The sequence below is a fragment of the Notothenia coriiceps genome, unplaced genomic scaffold (genome assembly GCF_000735185.1).
Source record: "Notothenia coriiceps isolate Sejong01 unplaced genomic scaffold, NC01 NC01_scaffold00021403, whole genome shotgun sequence".
NCBI lineage: Eukaryota > Metazoa > Chordata > Actinopteri > Perciformes > Nototheniidae > Notothenia > Notothenia coriiceps.
Window position 1 is genome coordinate 74,510 of NW_011354104.1, and position 14,153 is coordinate 88,662.

The 14,153-nt window shown below is 39.2% G+C and overlaps 2 protein-coding genes across 2 annotated transcripts in view; one reads left to right on the forward strand and one right to left on the reverse strand.

Annotated features, from left to right (window-relative positions):
* The window catches only part of cdkl5 (cyclin dependent kinase like 5), a 31,881-nt gene extending 23,173 nt beyond the window's left edge, over positions 1–8,708 (forward strand). The window contains exons 16-21 of the mRNA XM_010780181.1: positions 212–313; positions 606–711; positions 1,409–1,544; positions 2,445–2,550; positions 4,240–4,506; positions 5,244–8,708. Of these exons, the coding sequence (XP_010778483.1) occupies positions 212–313; positions 606–711; positions 1,409–1,544; positions 2,445–2,550; positions 4,240–4,506; positions 5,244–5,648 (1,122 nt within the window). The 3' untranslated portion in view covers positions 5,649–8,708. The remainder of the gene's footprint in view (positions 1–211; positions 314–605; positions 712–1,408; positions 1,545–2,444; positions 2,551–4,239; positions 4,507–5,243) is intronic.
* Positions 8,709–8,759: 51 nt separating this feature from the next.
* On the reverse strand, positions 8,760–13,827 carry rs1a (retinoschisin 1a). The gene is made up of 6 exons (XM_010780182.1): positions 13,582–13,827; positions 13,183–13,208; positions 12,630–12,756; positions 10,737–10,878; positions 10,322–10,517; positions 8,760–10,108 (listed from the first exon to the last, which is right to left on the reverse strand). Exons 1-6 carry the CDS (start codon positions 13,634–13,636, stop codon positions 9,956–9,958), a joined length of 699 nt encoding a protein of 232 aa, XP_010778484.1. The 5' UTR covers positions 13,637–13,827; the 3' UTR covers positions 8,760–9,955.
* Between the last annotated feature and the right edge of the window lie 326 nt (positions 13,828–14,153).

A 14,153-nucleotide genomic window follows, 5' to 3' on the forward strand; every position in this document is an offset into this window, starting at 1 on the left:
CCCTTTTAGAATGGAAGATACGGTCATTTGTTCTGGGAATGTCATTTTCGAGCCTGAAACCTGAAAAACAGGCTTGGGGCTTAATTGAAAATGTGTGTTTTTCACGAGTGGACCGTGTGTGCAGGGACTGTCTCTGTCTCACATTATCATTGCTGCTGCTTCATGCTGCTCTTCCAGTCTGCTTTGACCTCGCTGTCCGTCTCCTCAACAGAGTGAGCAGTCACCTAAAGACATGAGCCACCCTTGTGCCCCCATCAAAGACTCTACGAGGGACAACACTGCTGCTTATCATACACAGCGCTCTAAAAACGAGGTCCGACCAACCCCCCCCCCCACCTACTCTGTGTTTTCCATAGCTTTTTCTGTTTCTATGAAGGTCAACAGCTTCACTGCACGTTGTCGCTGGTATAAGTGTTAAAACGCTGAAGAGCTTTAAGATTGTCCCGATTTTCTTTTTATGTGAGCCAGCAAAGAGTGTGTTCGCTAACGATAAGAAACAATTGAAATTAAATTAGATCATTGATCACAAATATGAAATTACTGAGGAACTTTATATAGATATGTTTATTTTTGTTTGGCTGCTTGATCCGTGTGTGTTTTCATAGGTCGGCATGTATCACGACCCTCATGTTGAGGATGTGGGATCCTCCAAGGAGAACCGGATGATCTTCACTGAGTCCATGCCTCGGAGAGTTGGCAGCTTCTACCGAGGTAAGGAGAAGAAGCACCAAGAGACAAAATGTGTGTACTGTGTCCTCCAAAAAAGCTATTATTTAGGAAAGGCAATTTGTGTAGCACCCTTAAACAACAAGGCGATTCAAATGCTCCACATAATTTGCAAATTAAACAAGACGTTTAATAAATACACCGCAACTTACAAAATATAAATAGGATTATAAAAGCGTAAAATAAATTACGTCTCAGATAAATCTTATCTTCTTGTGTTTATTTTTTACAACAAACAGCCCTGTATAAACCGTTCAGTTCTTGATAAACCAATTACAAAAAAGATAATCTGAGAAGGACATAAAGGAACATTTGAAAGGAAAAGCCCTCAAAAATACTTAAAAGTTTTTAAAAACTTGCATACTTCTCTTCTTATATTTGTATTTGGTGGTGTAGTTTTCTATATAGATGGCTTGTGAAATTACATGAGTTTGACACAAAGTTGTTGAGTTTCAATTTTAAATATCAGGAAATAGAATCAAGGAACTATGTTTTTTTTCTACACTTGCCAAAAAACATATTCAAAAGCTTGGGCCACTTGGGCTTTAATAGACAAGACAGACATGGTGGGTTTTGGAAATTCAAGTGTTGTAAATTGAAATGAAACATCCAGGGCAGGTAGACTTTTTCTTAATTTAACAACAGCTCTCAAACTTTGTTTAATTTCCTCTCCTTGTGTAAGTCCCCTCCCCCAGACCCGACAACTCTTCCTCTTTCCACGATGCTCTCGGTCAGGGTCGAGGGCCGGTTGTTTCCAATTTGCCCGGAGACCCTGTCGTCATGGTCAACCACTCCAAACGCCAGACGGCTTTTGACTGGTGAGAAGTTTTTATTTAAACTGGCCTAGCATGTTTGCCGACTTCAGGGATGGATACTGTCAAGTAACTGTCAATTGTCATACTGATATTCTGTACAAACTGTGAAGTCCACTGAGACAAATGTAACATTTGTGATATTGGGCTATATAAATAAACATTGATCGATTGATTGATTGAAGTAGATGTGAACTCAATGCTGTGTAAAGGACACTGCAGTTTGAAGCGTCCACATTTATAGTTAATTATGTTAGGAACTGAGCTTTACATAACAACGTACAATGATCTCATAATTTAATAATTAAAATGTTCTCACTTTTACAACACTAACTAAGATAAGATTTTACAAGCGTATTATCACAGCAACTAAATTACTGAAAGGACATTCATGAAAACATGTGGCAATATCACTGAATTCAACTCATGTTTACTTTCTTCAGAAGAAGAAAAATAAGCAGTTATTGTAGTATTTATGCATTTGTGCACATACGTATTATAGGAAGTGACCAAGATACAGTTTCTTTTATGTTTTTATACTCTCCAAGATTCCAAGAACAACTCATTTATAACATACATAAAAAGGGCTACTTTTCTCCATAGTCTACTCTAGGGCAATTCAAATGTCTTTAGTTTATCTGGCAATGGCTGACAAGCTACATCTGACAGATGGAGATGGATGTCATTTGCGATGCGTTGGTCATTTGAAATACATACAAGATGGAAAAAGCACATTACAGCTGAAGGATTCAAAGAACATCTGCATCTGTCTTTAATAACATGATCTATTCAGGTTGTGCCCCTAGCATATGAAACACACCTGCGAAGATGTCACCATCTACTCCTAAACTTGTAATCACAAACATGAGTCATACAGTCTGAACAATTTTCCAATTTGCCACACAGGACCGCAGCAGAAGCAATGGTCATGAATCCTCCAGAGCCCGCCAAAGAGAAGGAGAAACAAGGCTTCTTTAGAGCCATGAAGAAGAAAAAGAAGAAGACTCAAATAGTAAGATCATTGAAGACATTTCATCCAGCACACATTTCCTTTGGTTCGTTGCATTTTATCCTTTGTTAATGAAGTTTGTTTTTACTGGGTAGTAAATCCTTATCAATAGGCTCCTTCAGACTGGTTAATTTGAAGAAAAAAATGTGCAGGAAAAAAACATACTTTTGATTATAACCAACATTTTGTTTTACATCCAAAGTGGTTTATAAAAAAAAAAATTCTGCCCCATTGGAATGTATTGTAGTGATGTGCTAATGTCTAATACTTTGGCTGGTTTGATTATATTATGTTAACACATAGACATTTACAACAAAAAAACACAATACTTAATACTGAATTTCAACTCTCAATTTTCTTCCTAGTATCTTAACAATCAAATATTTATATTTAAGTAGTAAGTCATATTTCTTAAGTGGTTAAGGACCAGGTTTTGCAGATGTTTTTTATTTTCTGTCAGAGATTTGTGTTGAGAGTTGTGGCTGTGCGTCTTCTGCTCCACAGACGGACATGGAGGATGGAAGGAACCCCAGCATCAAGAAAAGCCTTTTCCCCCTCTTTAGCTCTAAGAATAGCTTAAAGCACAACTCAGCTGTCAAAGTCCTCCCTGTAGTGGCCTCGCCCATGGTACAGCACCAGCCTACCGTGCCCTACCCTGCCTCACCAGTAATCTAACCTCAACTCTACGGCTGCATGTTAACTCACACCCCACTCACCAGAATGACCTGCTTTGAAATCCTCTCAAACGCTTCATTATTGAGTGACTGAGAATCGTTTCAAGTTGAAAGGATTTCAAATACATTTTGAGTCGAATACTGCACGGCGTCTGTGCAACCATTATGTTTCTGCTATAATGTGTGTCATATGCGGTCGCCTTGTTTTCATATTTCATTGTGAGACATGTATGCTGGTTGTTGTGAGGGCGACACATCTGCACGTCGAGTATCATTCGTTTCAATTCAAATGTCATTTTATCACATGAGATCCATGGACATACTGACAACATTCAAAAGCTCCTTAACCCAACTCTGGACTCTGCACTGTGCTGGAGGAGGAATAGTTTGACCTTATGTTGATTTGCTTTCTTTCAGAGAGTTAGATGAGGAGCTGCGTAGTTTAACTTAGCTTAGCACAAAGACTGGAAACAGGGGAAAACAACTAGTGTGGTGACAAAATCCAAGTGGCAGGATCTCTAAAACACTTCTTCTCATATAATATCTAAATCATAGATGATCCTCTGATCATCTATATTGTTATTATAATACAGGTAATTTATTAGCTTTTTGTTTTTGCTATTGTTAGTATAAAACATGATTGATCATGGCTGATGAGACACAAAACAAGAACTTAACTTCTGAAAATGTATGATGGCCACAAATGATTGATGAAAGTTTAATTAAATAATGTATATTTTTAAAAGAAGTCCTTAATAGATAACATTGTCTTAGTTGCAGCCCAACTATTTGTTACAGTTAGTTCAAAACATAAAACTTTTGTAGACCTTATTTTCTGTAACTTCATCACTTGTCACCGTCACCACAGCGTCGTGTTTGTCTGGTGCTGCAGAGGGGTGCATGGAGAACCTCACTGGGATTCAAGATGTGACATTGCCATAGAAAGAAATAAAGTTAACATGATGTCATTGTTTTTGATAGTTGTTAATTATGTTCCTGTATTTTTGTGAAACATCAGGTTCCCGGAAACGGACAAGAACACCTGTCGCTGCAGAGGAGCTCCAAATCCTCCTCTCACCACGGCAGCCGACGGAAAAACCGCGAGAGATCCCGAGACAGAGACCGGGAGCGGGAACAGAGCCGGGACCGGGACAGGGACAGAGAGAGAGAGAGGGAACGGGAGAGAGAAAGAGAGAGAGAAAGGGAGAGAGAGAGGGAAAGAGGGAGGGAGCGAGAGAGAGTTAATGACTGGCAAACAGACAAACCAGTGGACTCACACTCTCAGGTATGAAGCTACAAACTGAACACAATTTGACCTTATCATAATATCATGTTGATTTTAAGCCAAAACAGACATTTTAAATACATACATTATTAAGATTCTGAATATGATATCCTATGAACTGTGAAAGATGTAGTTATCTATAACGAAATACAGACGTTATCAGCAGGAAGTGTGGCTTAGATGACGTTGAGCCTTTTTGAGTTGAAAATAGCAATATTTTACCATTAGCAGTGCATTCTACATATACAGTATATCTATACATACTGTATATGCATATAAAATACATTTGAATGCCAGCCCTTTGTGAATGTTGTCCACTTGTTGCAAATGTATTGTTTGTAGAGAGGCAGTCCAGTGCACAAATTGCATTGATAGTTCATGGTAACAGATGCCTTTTTTTCAATAGAGCAAAATCAAATAATATATAATAAAGAGGGCCGTAGTATTTTGTTCAGGCTTGTACTGGGTGGTCTATTTCAGCTCCTTATAGTGTTCAACTAGAATTTAAAATTAGATAATAATTTTTGTTATGTAGCCTAAAAATTCCTGCAACAAGTATTCCTTTATTTAATTTTGACATGTAAGTCTCCAGTAGGAAAGAACACAGAAAGGGTAGGACAATATTGAGGATTTGGAGAGGGATAAACACACTGTTGGGTTTTATATTTGTTTAAAAAAATGAAAGGTCCTTTTCCTTTAGAGTCATACATTATCTGTTTCCCTTTCCCACCTCACAGAGTCAACCACTCAAGTCCCTCCGCAGGCTCCTTCACCTCTCCCCTTCCTCCTCAAATCAAGGACAGCCTCCTCCTCCTCCTCCAGACCTGCGCTTCCAAGCCCCCCTCCCCAACCCCCCTCAGCCCTCCTCCAAGTCGTGTTACCCTGAGGGCCGAGGGCACGCCGAGAGCAGGGGGCACCCCGGGGTGAGCAGCTCTGCTCAGCCTAAGAGCCGCAAGCCCAGCTACCCCCTCCCCGGACAGATCGAGTCCAGCTGGCACGTGTCTGCTCTGCAGAGGGCGGATGGCGCTCAGTTCACCCCCGAACAACTGGGAATCAAACCGGGGCAGAACGGACCCACCTTTACCCGAGCGTCCCGTGTCAGGATGCCAAACCTCAATGACCTGAAGGAGACCGCGCTGTAAACCCCCCGCCCACAAAACTACACCACCTCCTAAACGTCTCTACCCTGGAAGCATCTGCCAGATGCAGACATCATGGTACTGTAGTACAAGTTTACATGAAAGCCTATTTCATTGGATCTAGTCTTCATTCAGAAACATAGTCATCTGTTTTCTGGAAAATACAATGACCAGACACTGAAACAAAGGGAAGCAAAGAGAGGACATGGCCCACTCTGTCTGGGGATGCCAGTACTGTATCAGCTGTGTGTGACTGTGTGTGTAACAAAGAGAGGACAGATGATCTTTAGTGGCCTCTTTGCTGCCATCTTCTGCTCACAGGACTCTACAGCAAAGCGACTTCTGTCAGGCCGGTGGCCAAGACACTCAAATGTTTTCAAGCTCTGTTATTTGATAAGAACAAAAAAAAAGTTTATATTAACATTATTTATTGAATATGTATTTGTTTTAAATTTAAGGATATAAGCTATAAATGACACAGTATGTAGGTTATATGGGAATATTGTAAGGTAATATAGAATTAAATGTGTAATTGCAAGAGCTTTAGTTTCGACACAAAGAAAAGCATAGATATGTATGTGTTAATAATACAATATGTCAAAAATTATATTTAATAATGGTGAATGTCCTTTTTTGTTCAATTTGATAGGTTATTTACCGATTTTCACGCTTTATCATCTTATTTTGACCAGTTTTTCTATTTGTTTCATCCACATGTATAGAAATATTGATGAATATTGTTGCCCAAAGTAAAAAAATTATATATTTCACTTCACAGCTAGACTAAATCTGCGCTTCACCATCATGACTTACAGTAAGTTTTGGAGTTTTGTGACAAGTTGGGCTATTTGTCAATAGGGTTAGGTAGCAGAACATCAATAGTGAGACTGTTAGGCTCTGTGCTTTACATAAGAAAATGTCTGATCATTATATGTCCCATTCTTGGTGTCACCATTTTTTAAATGAGCCCCATTCTCAGTTCATTTATCAGTGACAAGAGCTTTCCAGCGCCGTGCTGCCACCTGCTGTGCTGTTGGTTTGGTCTACAGCCCTAACAGCCGGTAAAAAACATCAAGACTTTGGCGGCCTTTGGTGGTGAAAAGTAAGCCTTATGAAATGAGGCAGGACTAACTCAAGAACAACGTGTAACTGTGCAAAATAGGATGAGAGCATTCTGCAAAAGGCATACATCACCATACAACCTTTAAGTAAGGAAGGTTAAGTCTGCTGGTTTTTTATATTTCTTGTTTGTTGACAAATCCCATGAAAACAAAAAAAACAATAATATATTTAATATATTAACAAATCTTAAGCCGTTTTCATAAAACTAATAGGAATACATAATTGAGCAATTACCATAAACATGGGCACTGTAGTTTAATTTGAATCAATCCCTCATGCTGTCCCGCTGTTGTATTTGCTCACCATAGAACCAACTGTGTATTAATCCGCAGCTGAAAATAGTTCCAACAAACTCACTGTTGACCTGACGTTTTGGTTTTGAAGATCTGATGATCAAGTCCAGAAAAAAAATGTCAACAACATTGTGTGGAATTATTCATATTATATTCGCAGCCTGTAATGTGAACACTTCATTTCGTAATTATTTTTCTCACAACTTTTGATATTACAGATCATAATAATAATAATAACAATATAATAGTTACGGCAATGATCACTTTCCAGTGATTTAAAATAAGACCGTTTCAGAGTGTTATAACCTTTGTGCATTGTTTTGGTATCTAATAAGCCTTAACACGCAAACATTTCTTACTCCAACTGGCTCCCGTATTGTATTTCAATACTCACTGGTACCTGAAGTAATATGCCCCCAGCTGTGGGTTTATTCTTTTCATGGGATTGGTCAAAATTAACAAAGATGTTAAATAACACAAGACTTATCTTTTAATGTTTACATTTTTCATGTGCATTTTAAAAGCTTGTGTTTTCAAAGTGTTTGGAAATGCCTTTTGTAAATCTGAATTTGGTTTTGCTACTGTATTTGCATTACAACTTTTATTTTTTAATATTGATAGTCATAATCAGGGATGATTTTACTTAACTAGGTTATTCATAAAAAGCATTTAATTGTTGTCTACTGACCTGTGGATGATTACAAACAAATAAAATAGAACAAAACACTGTTAGTGGCCTAGGAAAAATATACAGCATCATTTTCCTTCCAGTCTCATCTCAACCCTTCTTCTTCTTCTTCTTCTTCTTCTTCTTCTTCTTCTTCTTCTTCTTCTTCTTCTTCTTCTTCTTCTTCTTCTTCTTCTTCTTCTTCTTCTCCTTCTTCTGTGGTTTTAAAGTTTAGTGGAGAAACTTTTATATCACAGGAGACAACAAAGAAGAATGCATGGAAAAACTCTAGACATCTGTGGACTTTAGAGAAAATGTTTGAGAAATTCATGTGTTTTGTTTCTCATCTATTGAGAGGATGAATGAACAAGCAAAAAAGGAATGAACGAATTGACTATATGGCAATAACATTCAGAAAGAGACTGATGCAGATTGTTCTGGCAAAGTTAAAAGGAGCCAAATAGCACAGAATAATTGTCATAAGGAAACTGTGATGAAAGCAAGAAAAGTGTCCACATATAATATCAAGACATCGCTCTGCAATACACTTTTTATTTACAATTTCACCTTGAAAATGACCCAGGGCTATAAAACTGCCCAGTATTGTTTATTATTGAGAATCCTGGTTGCTACTGATTGTAAATGACTGCTGAAGTGGGTTTGTCTCTACTATTAATGGGACATTGTGAAGACAAAGCTTGCCTTGCCAGTGACCCGAAGCCTTATATTAGCTTTCTGACTCAACACTTCAGATGGAAACGAAGACATGAACCCCATGCAAGCCACATACACTGACCACTGAGATGAGAAGAAGACCTTTTGTTCATGAATATGAATGTGTTTCCTGAAACATTCGTTCTTTTTTCATTTAGCTGTTTCCCACTTCTTACAGGGTGTAAATAGAAATAAAAGAGTGTATCTATACTGACCATTCTACTTTAAATGATAGGGTCTCATAATAAAAGCCAACTGTACATTTTTGAATGGCTCATATGTTTGTTTTGTAGCACAGACAGACACAACACCAGAAGAGACATGAAACAATTGTTAATTTAATCCAGGAAATAGTTTAAAGATACAATTAAGAAAACATCTTCAGAGTAAATACAATGAAATAGTTAGTTTTCAAAGCACCACGGGAAACTAAATCAAACAAATGCAACAAATCAGGAGTTAACAACAAGCACATTATCCATCCCTCTATCTTTACATTGCAGACACACTGAAAAAAGATGAATGTAAAAATGTTCTTCAGGTTAAAATTGTTACAACTAAAATAGAAAATGGGAATAACATCATCACAGGCGTTTTGAAAGAACAAGTCTTATTATTCTACAGATTCCTTATTATCAACAAATCTCTAAGAGAAGCAAAGCAAGTGTTATTTTTGGCTTTTTTTATTCTGTCTCTGGCAGTAAAACCACACTCAATTATGTAAACCTAATTGTATCCTTTTTATTTTGTTTATTTTGGTCCCCCCAAAAGTCGATGTTCAGCTGCAGATCAATACACATTGAGTACTTTGAGCAGCAGGATAATGTGTTTGCTATTGACTCAATATAACTAAAGTAATCTATGGTTAGGTCACATATATGCAACAGGGTGGCTCATTGATATGTATTATACAACAGATATTAAATGTGGCTTTGGTCCCAAAAACAAAACTAGGATCCAATTAATTGTTTTGTGGATTTGTTGACAGTAAGAAGAATGTTGATTATCACCAGCCTTATCTTTGAAGGATTATACAGAGGAGAGAGTGAAGGGTTCTTGTTTACTGTTACAGGAGAAGCAGACAGGATTTCACAGGAGGACACAAATATTTTTGGAAGAGCTTGCGTCTAGCTGTTGGATACCACCTCCATAGCAACGCTGCCTCTCCCTCTCCATGCCTGATTATTTCTTTGAATTTATGCCATTTCTTTGCAAATGCAGCAATCTATTGAGAACGCACCAAATGAAAGCCTCGATGTGAGAGGCTGGTTCAACACAGACAATAGAGAGAGGGGAGAATGGAAGCTCTTTGAGCACATCAAATGAACAGTTAATGAAATCACATAAGTCAAATTGTTTTTTTAAATCAGAAGGTCTTGTCTTCAATTTGTGGTTTTATACATTTAGCTGGAGGGGGCAACATCTGTGAATATAACGAGACCACACACTCAGACAATGGTGGGAATTAGGATGAGGTTTCGGGAGAAGGCCTCGGGGATGGCGGGAGGAGAGGTTTATTTGCATTTGTCCATGCAAAGCAGCAGCTCCAGGCGCAGAGCGATGCGTGTGTGCCACCCGAGGGGGATGATGCGGATGAAGCGCGCTACGATGGGCGGCCGCAGGAGGTTCTGCACAGACGAGGAGCGGTCAGAATTTCCGTAAAACACCTGAGAGAGGGAAACAAATGAAGGGTCAGGAGGGATTCATTTACACTACTGTGGATTTAAACTGACTGAATATACTGCAGACACAAATCTATAATCTAAAAGTTAAAAAAAGTGTACAATACATATTAAATGATGAGATCCCCATCAGGCCAATCGGTGTAACTTGACTTTTACATTGCTTCACTAAATAGGGTTTGACTGGGTTCTAGTTACCCTGTTGTTTCCAGTCTGGTCTTTGTAATAGATCCAGTTGAGCTTTTCGTCTGTGCGGTACTGGACGCTGTACTTGGTGATCCACTCATCAGCATCACAGCGGCCCTGGGTGAGGATCCCTGACACCAACTTCACCTCCATCAGGTCGATCTCCACCCACTGACTGTTGTCCTGAAACTTAGAGAGCCAGGCACACCTGCAGGAGGAACACAAACACTGCATGTGATGTCAGGGGTCCAATTAAGACATGATGGTGTGACAGTGCATGCAACATACAATACCAGAGCATGGAATCTAAGCAGACCACTCTTTTTTTATAGTCCACAGTTCCATTTATCATATCTATTTTTGCATTGCCTGTTTTTTTTATACCAGTATGTCGGTAAGCTGTTTACAACCTGGAAATAGCACTTACCCAAAGCCCTCACTGTTGAGCCGGGCCTTGCTGGGGACCCAGGAGGAGAACCAGCCGGTGTACTGTTCCTGGTTGGAGCAGGTGATCTGGTCCGGACTCACTGACCCGGCCTCAAATCCAAGAGGCTTGTGGTACGGACACTCTGCAGGAGCAAGAGAGACAGATTTATGAACTTTATTTAACTTAAACATTTATTTGTAAGTTAATAGTTTTAGTTAATGAAGAAATAGCATTTTGTTAAGACTCTCTTGCAGCATGAATTTCAAGGTCAGACACACAAACATGTCTGCCAACAGCTAAGCAGCAAAACACTGAGAATATCTGAGCAGGAAATGATCATCACTATAAGCCTTTGTAGGTGCTTAATTCTCCATCCCTCTATCATTTCCTCTCTCCCCATCCTCACACTCTCCCGCTCCCAAAGCCCCCGCTGTTAGAGAACTCGGTGTGACCCATATCCATCCTAAAAGCCTGCAGTTTAATTCTCCACGGTGAGAGATCAGTGATGTCCATTAGGGCGGCAGGCGGACAGATGGCTGTGTTCTACACTCCGCAGTTTTAGCTCCGTGTTGCTCCTGTGTTTTCATCTGTAATCTGTCCTCTCTCTTCCACTAAAAAGGCATTATAAATACAGGGATAGGGGAGATCAGAGCGCTGCACGACTGAGATTGCTTCCCCCTAAAGTTTCAGCTATGGATATGTGAAGTAGAATCCTGCTACGCTTTTGTTTACTACTGGCTTAAGCCTACAGGGTCATATCCTGTCTAATCCCTGTACTGTACAGCAGCGCTAACAGAAGTGCCTCTGTGAGTCAGGAGATAAGTGTTTACATAACAGTAATGCAAATTACTTTATAGTCCTGCCTAATCTATTTCAAAAGAAGAATCAAACATATTTAGATGGCGGAATTAATGGTGAAACACGATGGATGGAGGTGGAACAAAATCTGATGCCATGCAGGAATCTCTTTCTGACTCATCTTTTGTCATTACCAGGTCCATGTCGTGATAATTGCTGGTTTCTGTTATTGTGCAATTGGCACAGGCTATTACAGGCCCCGTAATCTGAGAATCATGCTCTCAGATAATGAATATCTGCTGAACTTCTTTCTCCTGTCCATCACCCGTTGCCATGTGATTTGTGGCTCAGATGGCACTCATTGGTTCACTATAAAGAAAACCCTTTCTCCATCTGCTCTGCCTCTCTCCATTCTTCAAGCCTGACACGATTCAAGTGAGCTTTATATCGCTAGCTAAATCAATGGAGTCATTTTGTTTGTTTGGATGTGTGTTGCTTTGCGGAGATCTTAAAAACAGGTTTTCAGATTTCATGGAGAGTCCTTAAAATGATTTGAAAAAGACAGATTTCCATCTGCTGCTGATAAAGATGACCAAGAGCTGTTTCTAAGCTCAATAATGAACAGATATATTCCTTGACTATCTATATTGTGTTTTCATGTAGATAAAGATGCTGTTGCAGACTAAATGATCCATCATTTCATAGCAGATTTAGAGGACTGTGCAGCCTTGTTGTAGGTGTTCCTGGTTCTTTTCATGGCTCCATCTGCATCATCTCCTCTGAGGATGTCCAGTGGAGCATGTCCACCCTGTGGTGTCAAATCTGGAGTCTCATGCCTTCATGCATGAACAAGTAAAAATATAGAGATTCCCCTTCTCTCTGTCTGCATCACACGCACATTAAAGCTGTCCCTCAGAGATGGTTTGTGGATTTTTCAATTACATATTTAAATCATTTTTAAGCAATATGCAGCACATTTGGTGGTTTTAGCCTCTTTTGACTTCATTTCCAGAACAATTAATCAACGAATAGAAGAAAAGTGTGGCTATATTAGAAAACTGAAAAATTAGGTTAAGTGATACTTATAGTTCTTACCTGGCATGCAGTCCACTCCTCTCACCTTGGGAGAGCCGGTCACAATGGAGGAAAACTCAGTCGGAGTCTCACCTCCCTCACAGTCACATTTGCAGGACCTGGCAGTCCAAGCCTCAGACGCTGCCACCTCATATAAACACACACAAACCCAATTAATAGATGCAATACATCCAGAAAAATGTGGGTAATCAGAAATAATAAATATATGTAAATACTGTTGTTTTAATATACAGCTTGTTTGCAAAACATATATAATTATAAAATAAAAATAATAATTTCATGTAAAAATGAGAAAACAATTATGCAACAAAGAGAATGAAGCTTCTAAAGTCTCATCATAGTGATTTGTACAGTGTTTATTTCACAAAAATCATTTGACATTGACCAATGTCAACTCTGGAGAAATTGCTAAACTCTAGACTGAAATGTCTGTAGTGTGGCTGATCTAAAAGTTTATTTTTGTTTAGTTTTCTTTTTAACACTAAACTGAAATAATGAATAAAACACATTTGATTTGAATGCTATAAGATTACAATCCGAGGGTTCTTCTTACCTCTTGAGCTTGAATGCTGATGATCACTGTTCAGACGATGGACAGAAAGCACACAGGGGAGAAAAAAAGACTGTCAGGACATGGCATTCATTCGCTCTAGTAAACAAAAAATGTGCATTAATCCGTCAATTTAACCATTTTTAAAAACAAGCAAATCAACACCGATGCAGAGAATCAAGTACATACAATGTTTTAGAAAAATAAACTAAAATATTATCTCAAAGGTAACTGAAGACAATCGGATATATTTGTCACCTAAGTTTGTCCTTTGACATTAGAGTTACTCAGGGTTCTTCAACATATTGTCCAGTTGAGGTGACTTTAAGTTGTTACACTTCTAAATCACAAAGATTATGTGTACAGCATAAATGGGAAAGAGTGAAAAGATTGAAATCCTACCATTAACTCCCAGAAGAAGCAGGGTGAGCGCGAAACGCTGCACGTAGAGAGCCATCGTCCAACCTGCTCCAAACCGGACGACACCAACTGCAGACTGAGCAACAAAGCCAGCAGTGAAAGAGAGGCTGGATTACAATAATCCACAGGACACTAATGGCCTTACCTAATGCCATCCTTATCTGACAAAGCCCCCCCTACAGCTGTTCACCCAGGACCATTCACAACCACCAAACAGTCTGGAAATCACTGCAAAGCCACAAAGGTCAAGTCAAAAATCCTGCAGAAAAAAAACTAAAGTCGATCAGATGGATCAGATTTGGGTTGTGTGTGTGTGTGTGTGTGTGTGTGTGTGTGTGTGTGTGTGTGTGTGTGTGTGTGTGTGTGTGTGTGTGTGTGTGTGTGTGTGTGTGTGTGTGTGTGTGTGTGTGTGTGTGTGTGTGTGTGTCACAGCTGGAAGGATTCCTGCCCTGGAGGATACAGTATGTCTGATGCACAAAGACCACATGGTGATAACAGTGGAGCCCAGCCAGGAGAGAACGGTAAGTCCACCAGCAGTCTGACATCCTGATAAC

What these genes read in the sequence shown, in the direction of transcription:
- rs1a (XM_010780182.1), bottom strand. Translation starts at nt 13,636, where the DNA reads ATGGCTCTCTACGTGCAGCGTTTCGCGCTCACCCTGCTTCTTCTGGGA. An exon ending in GCTTCTTCTGGGAGTTAATG is followed by an intron (nt 13,209 to 13,581) that starts GTAGGATTTCAA and finishes TCGTCTGAACAG; the next exon opens with TGATCATCAGCATTCAAGCT. An exon ending in TCAGCATTCAAGCTCAAGAG is followed by an intron (nt 12,757 to 13,182) that starts GTAAGAAGAACC and finishes TGTTTATATGAG; the next exon opens with GTGGCAGCGTCTGAGGCTTG.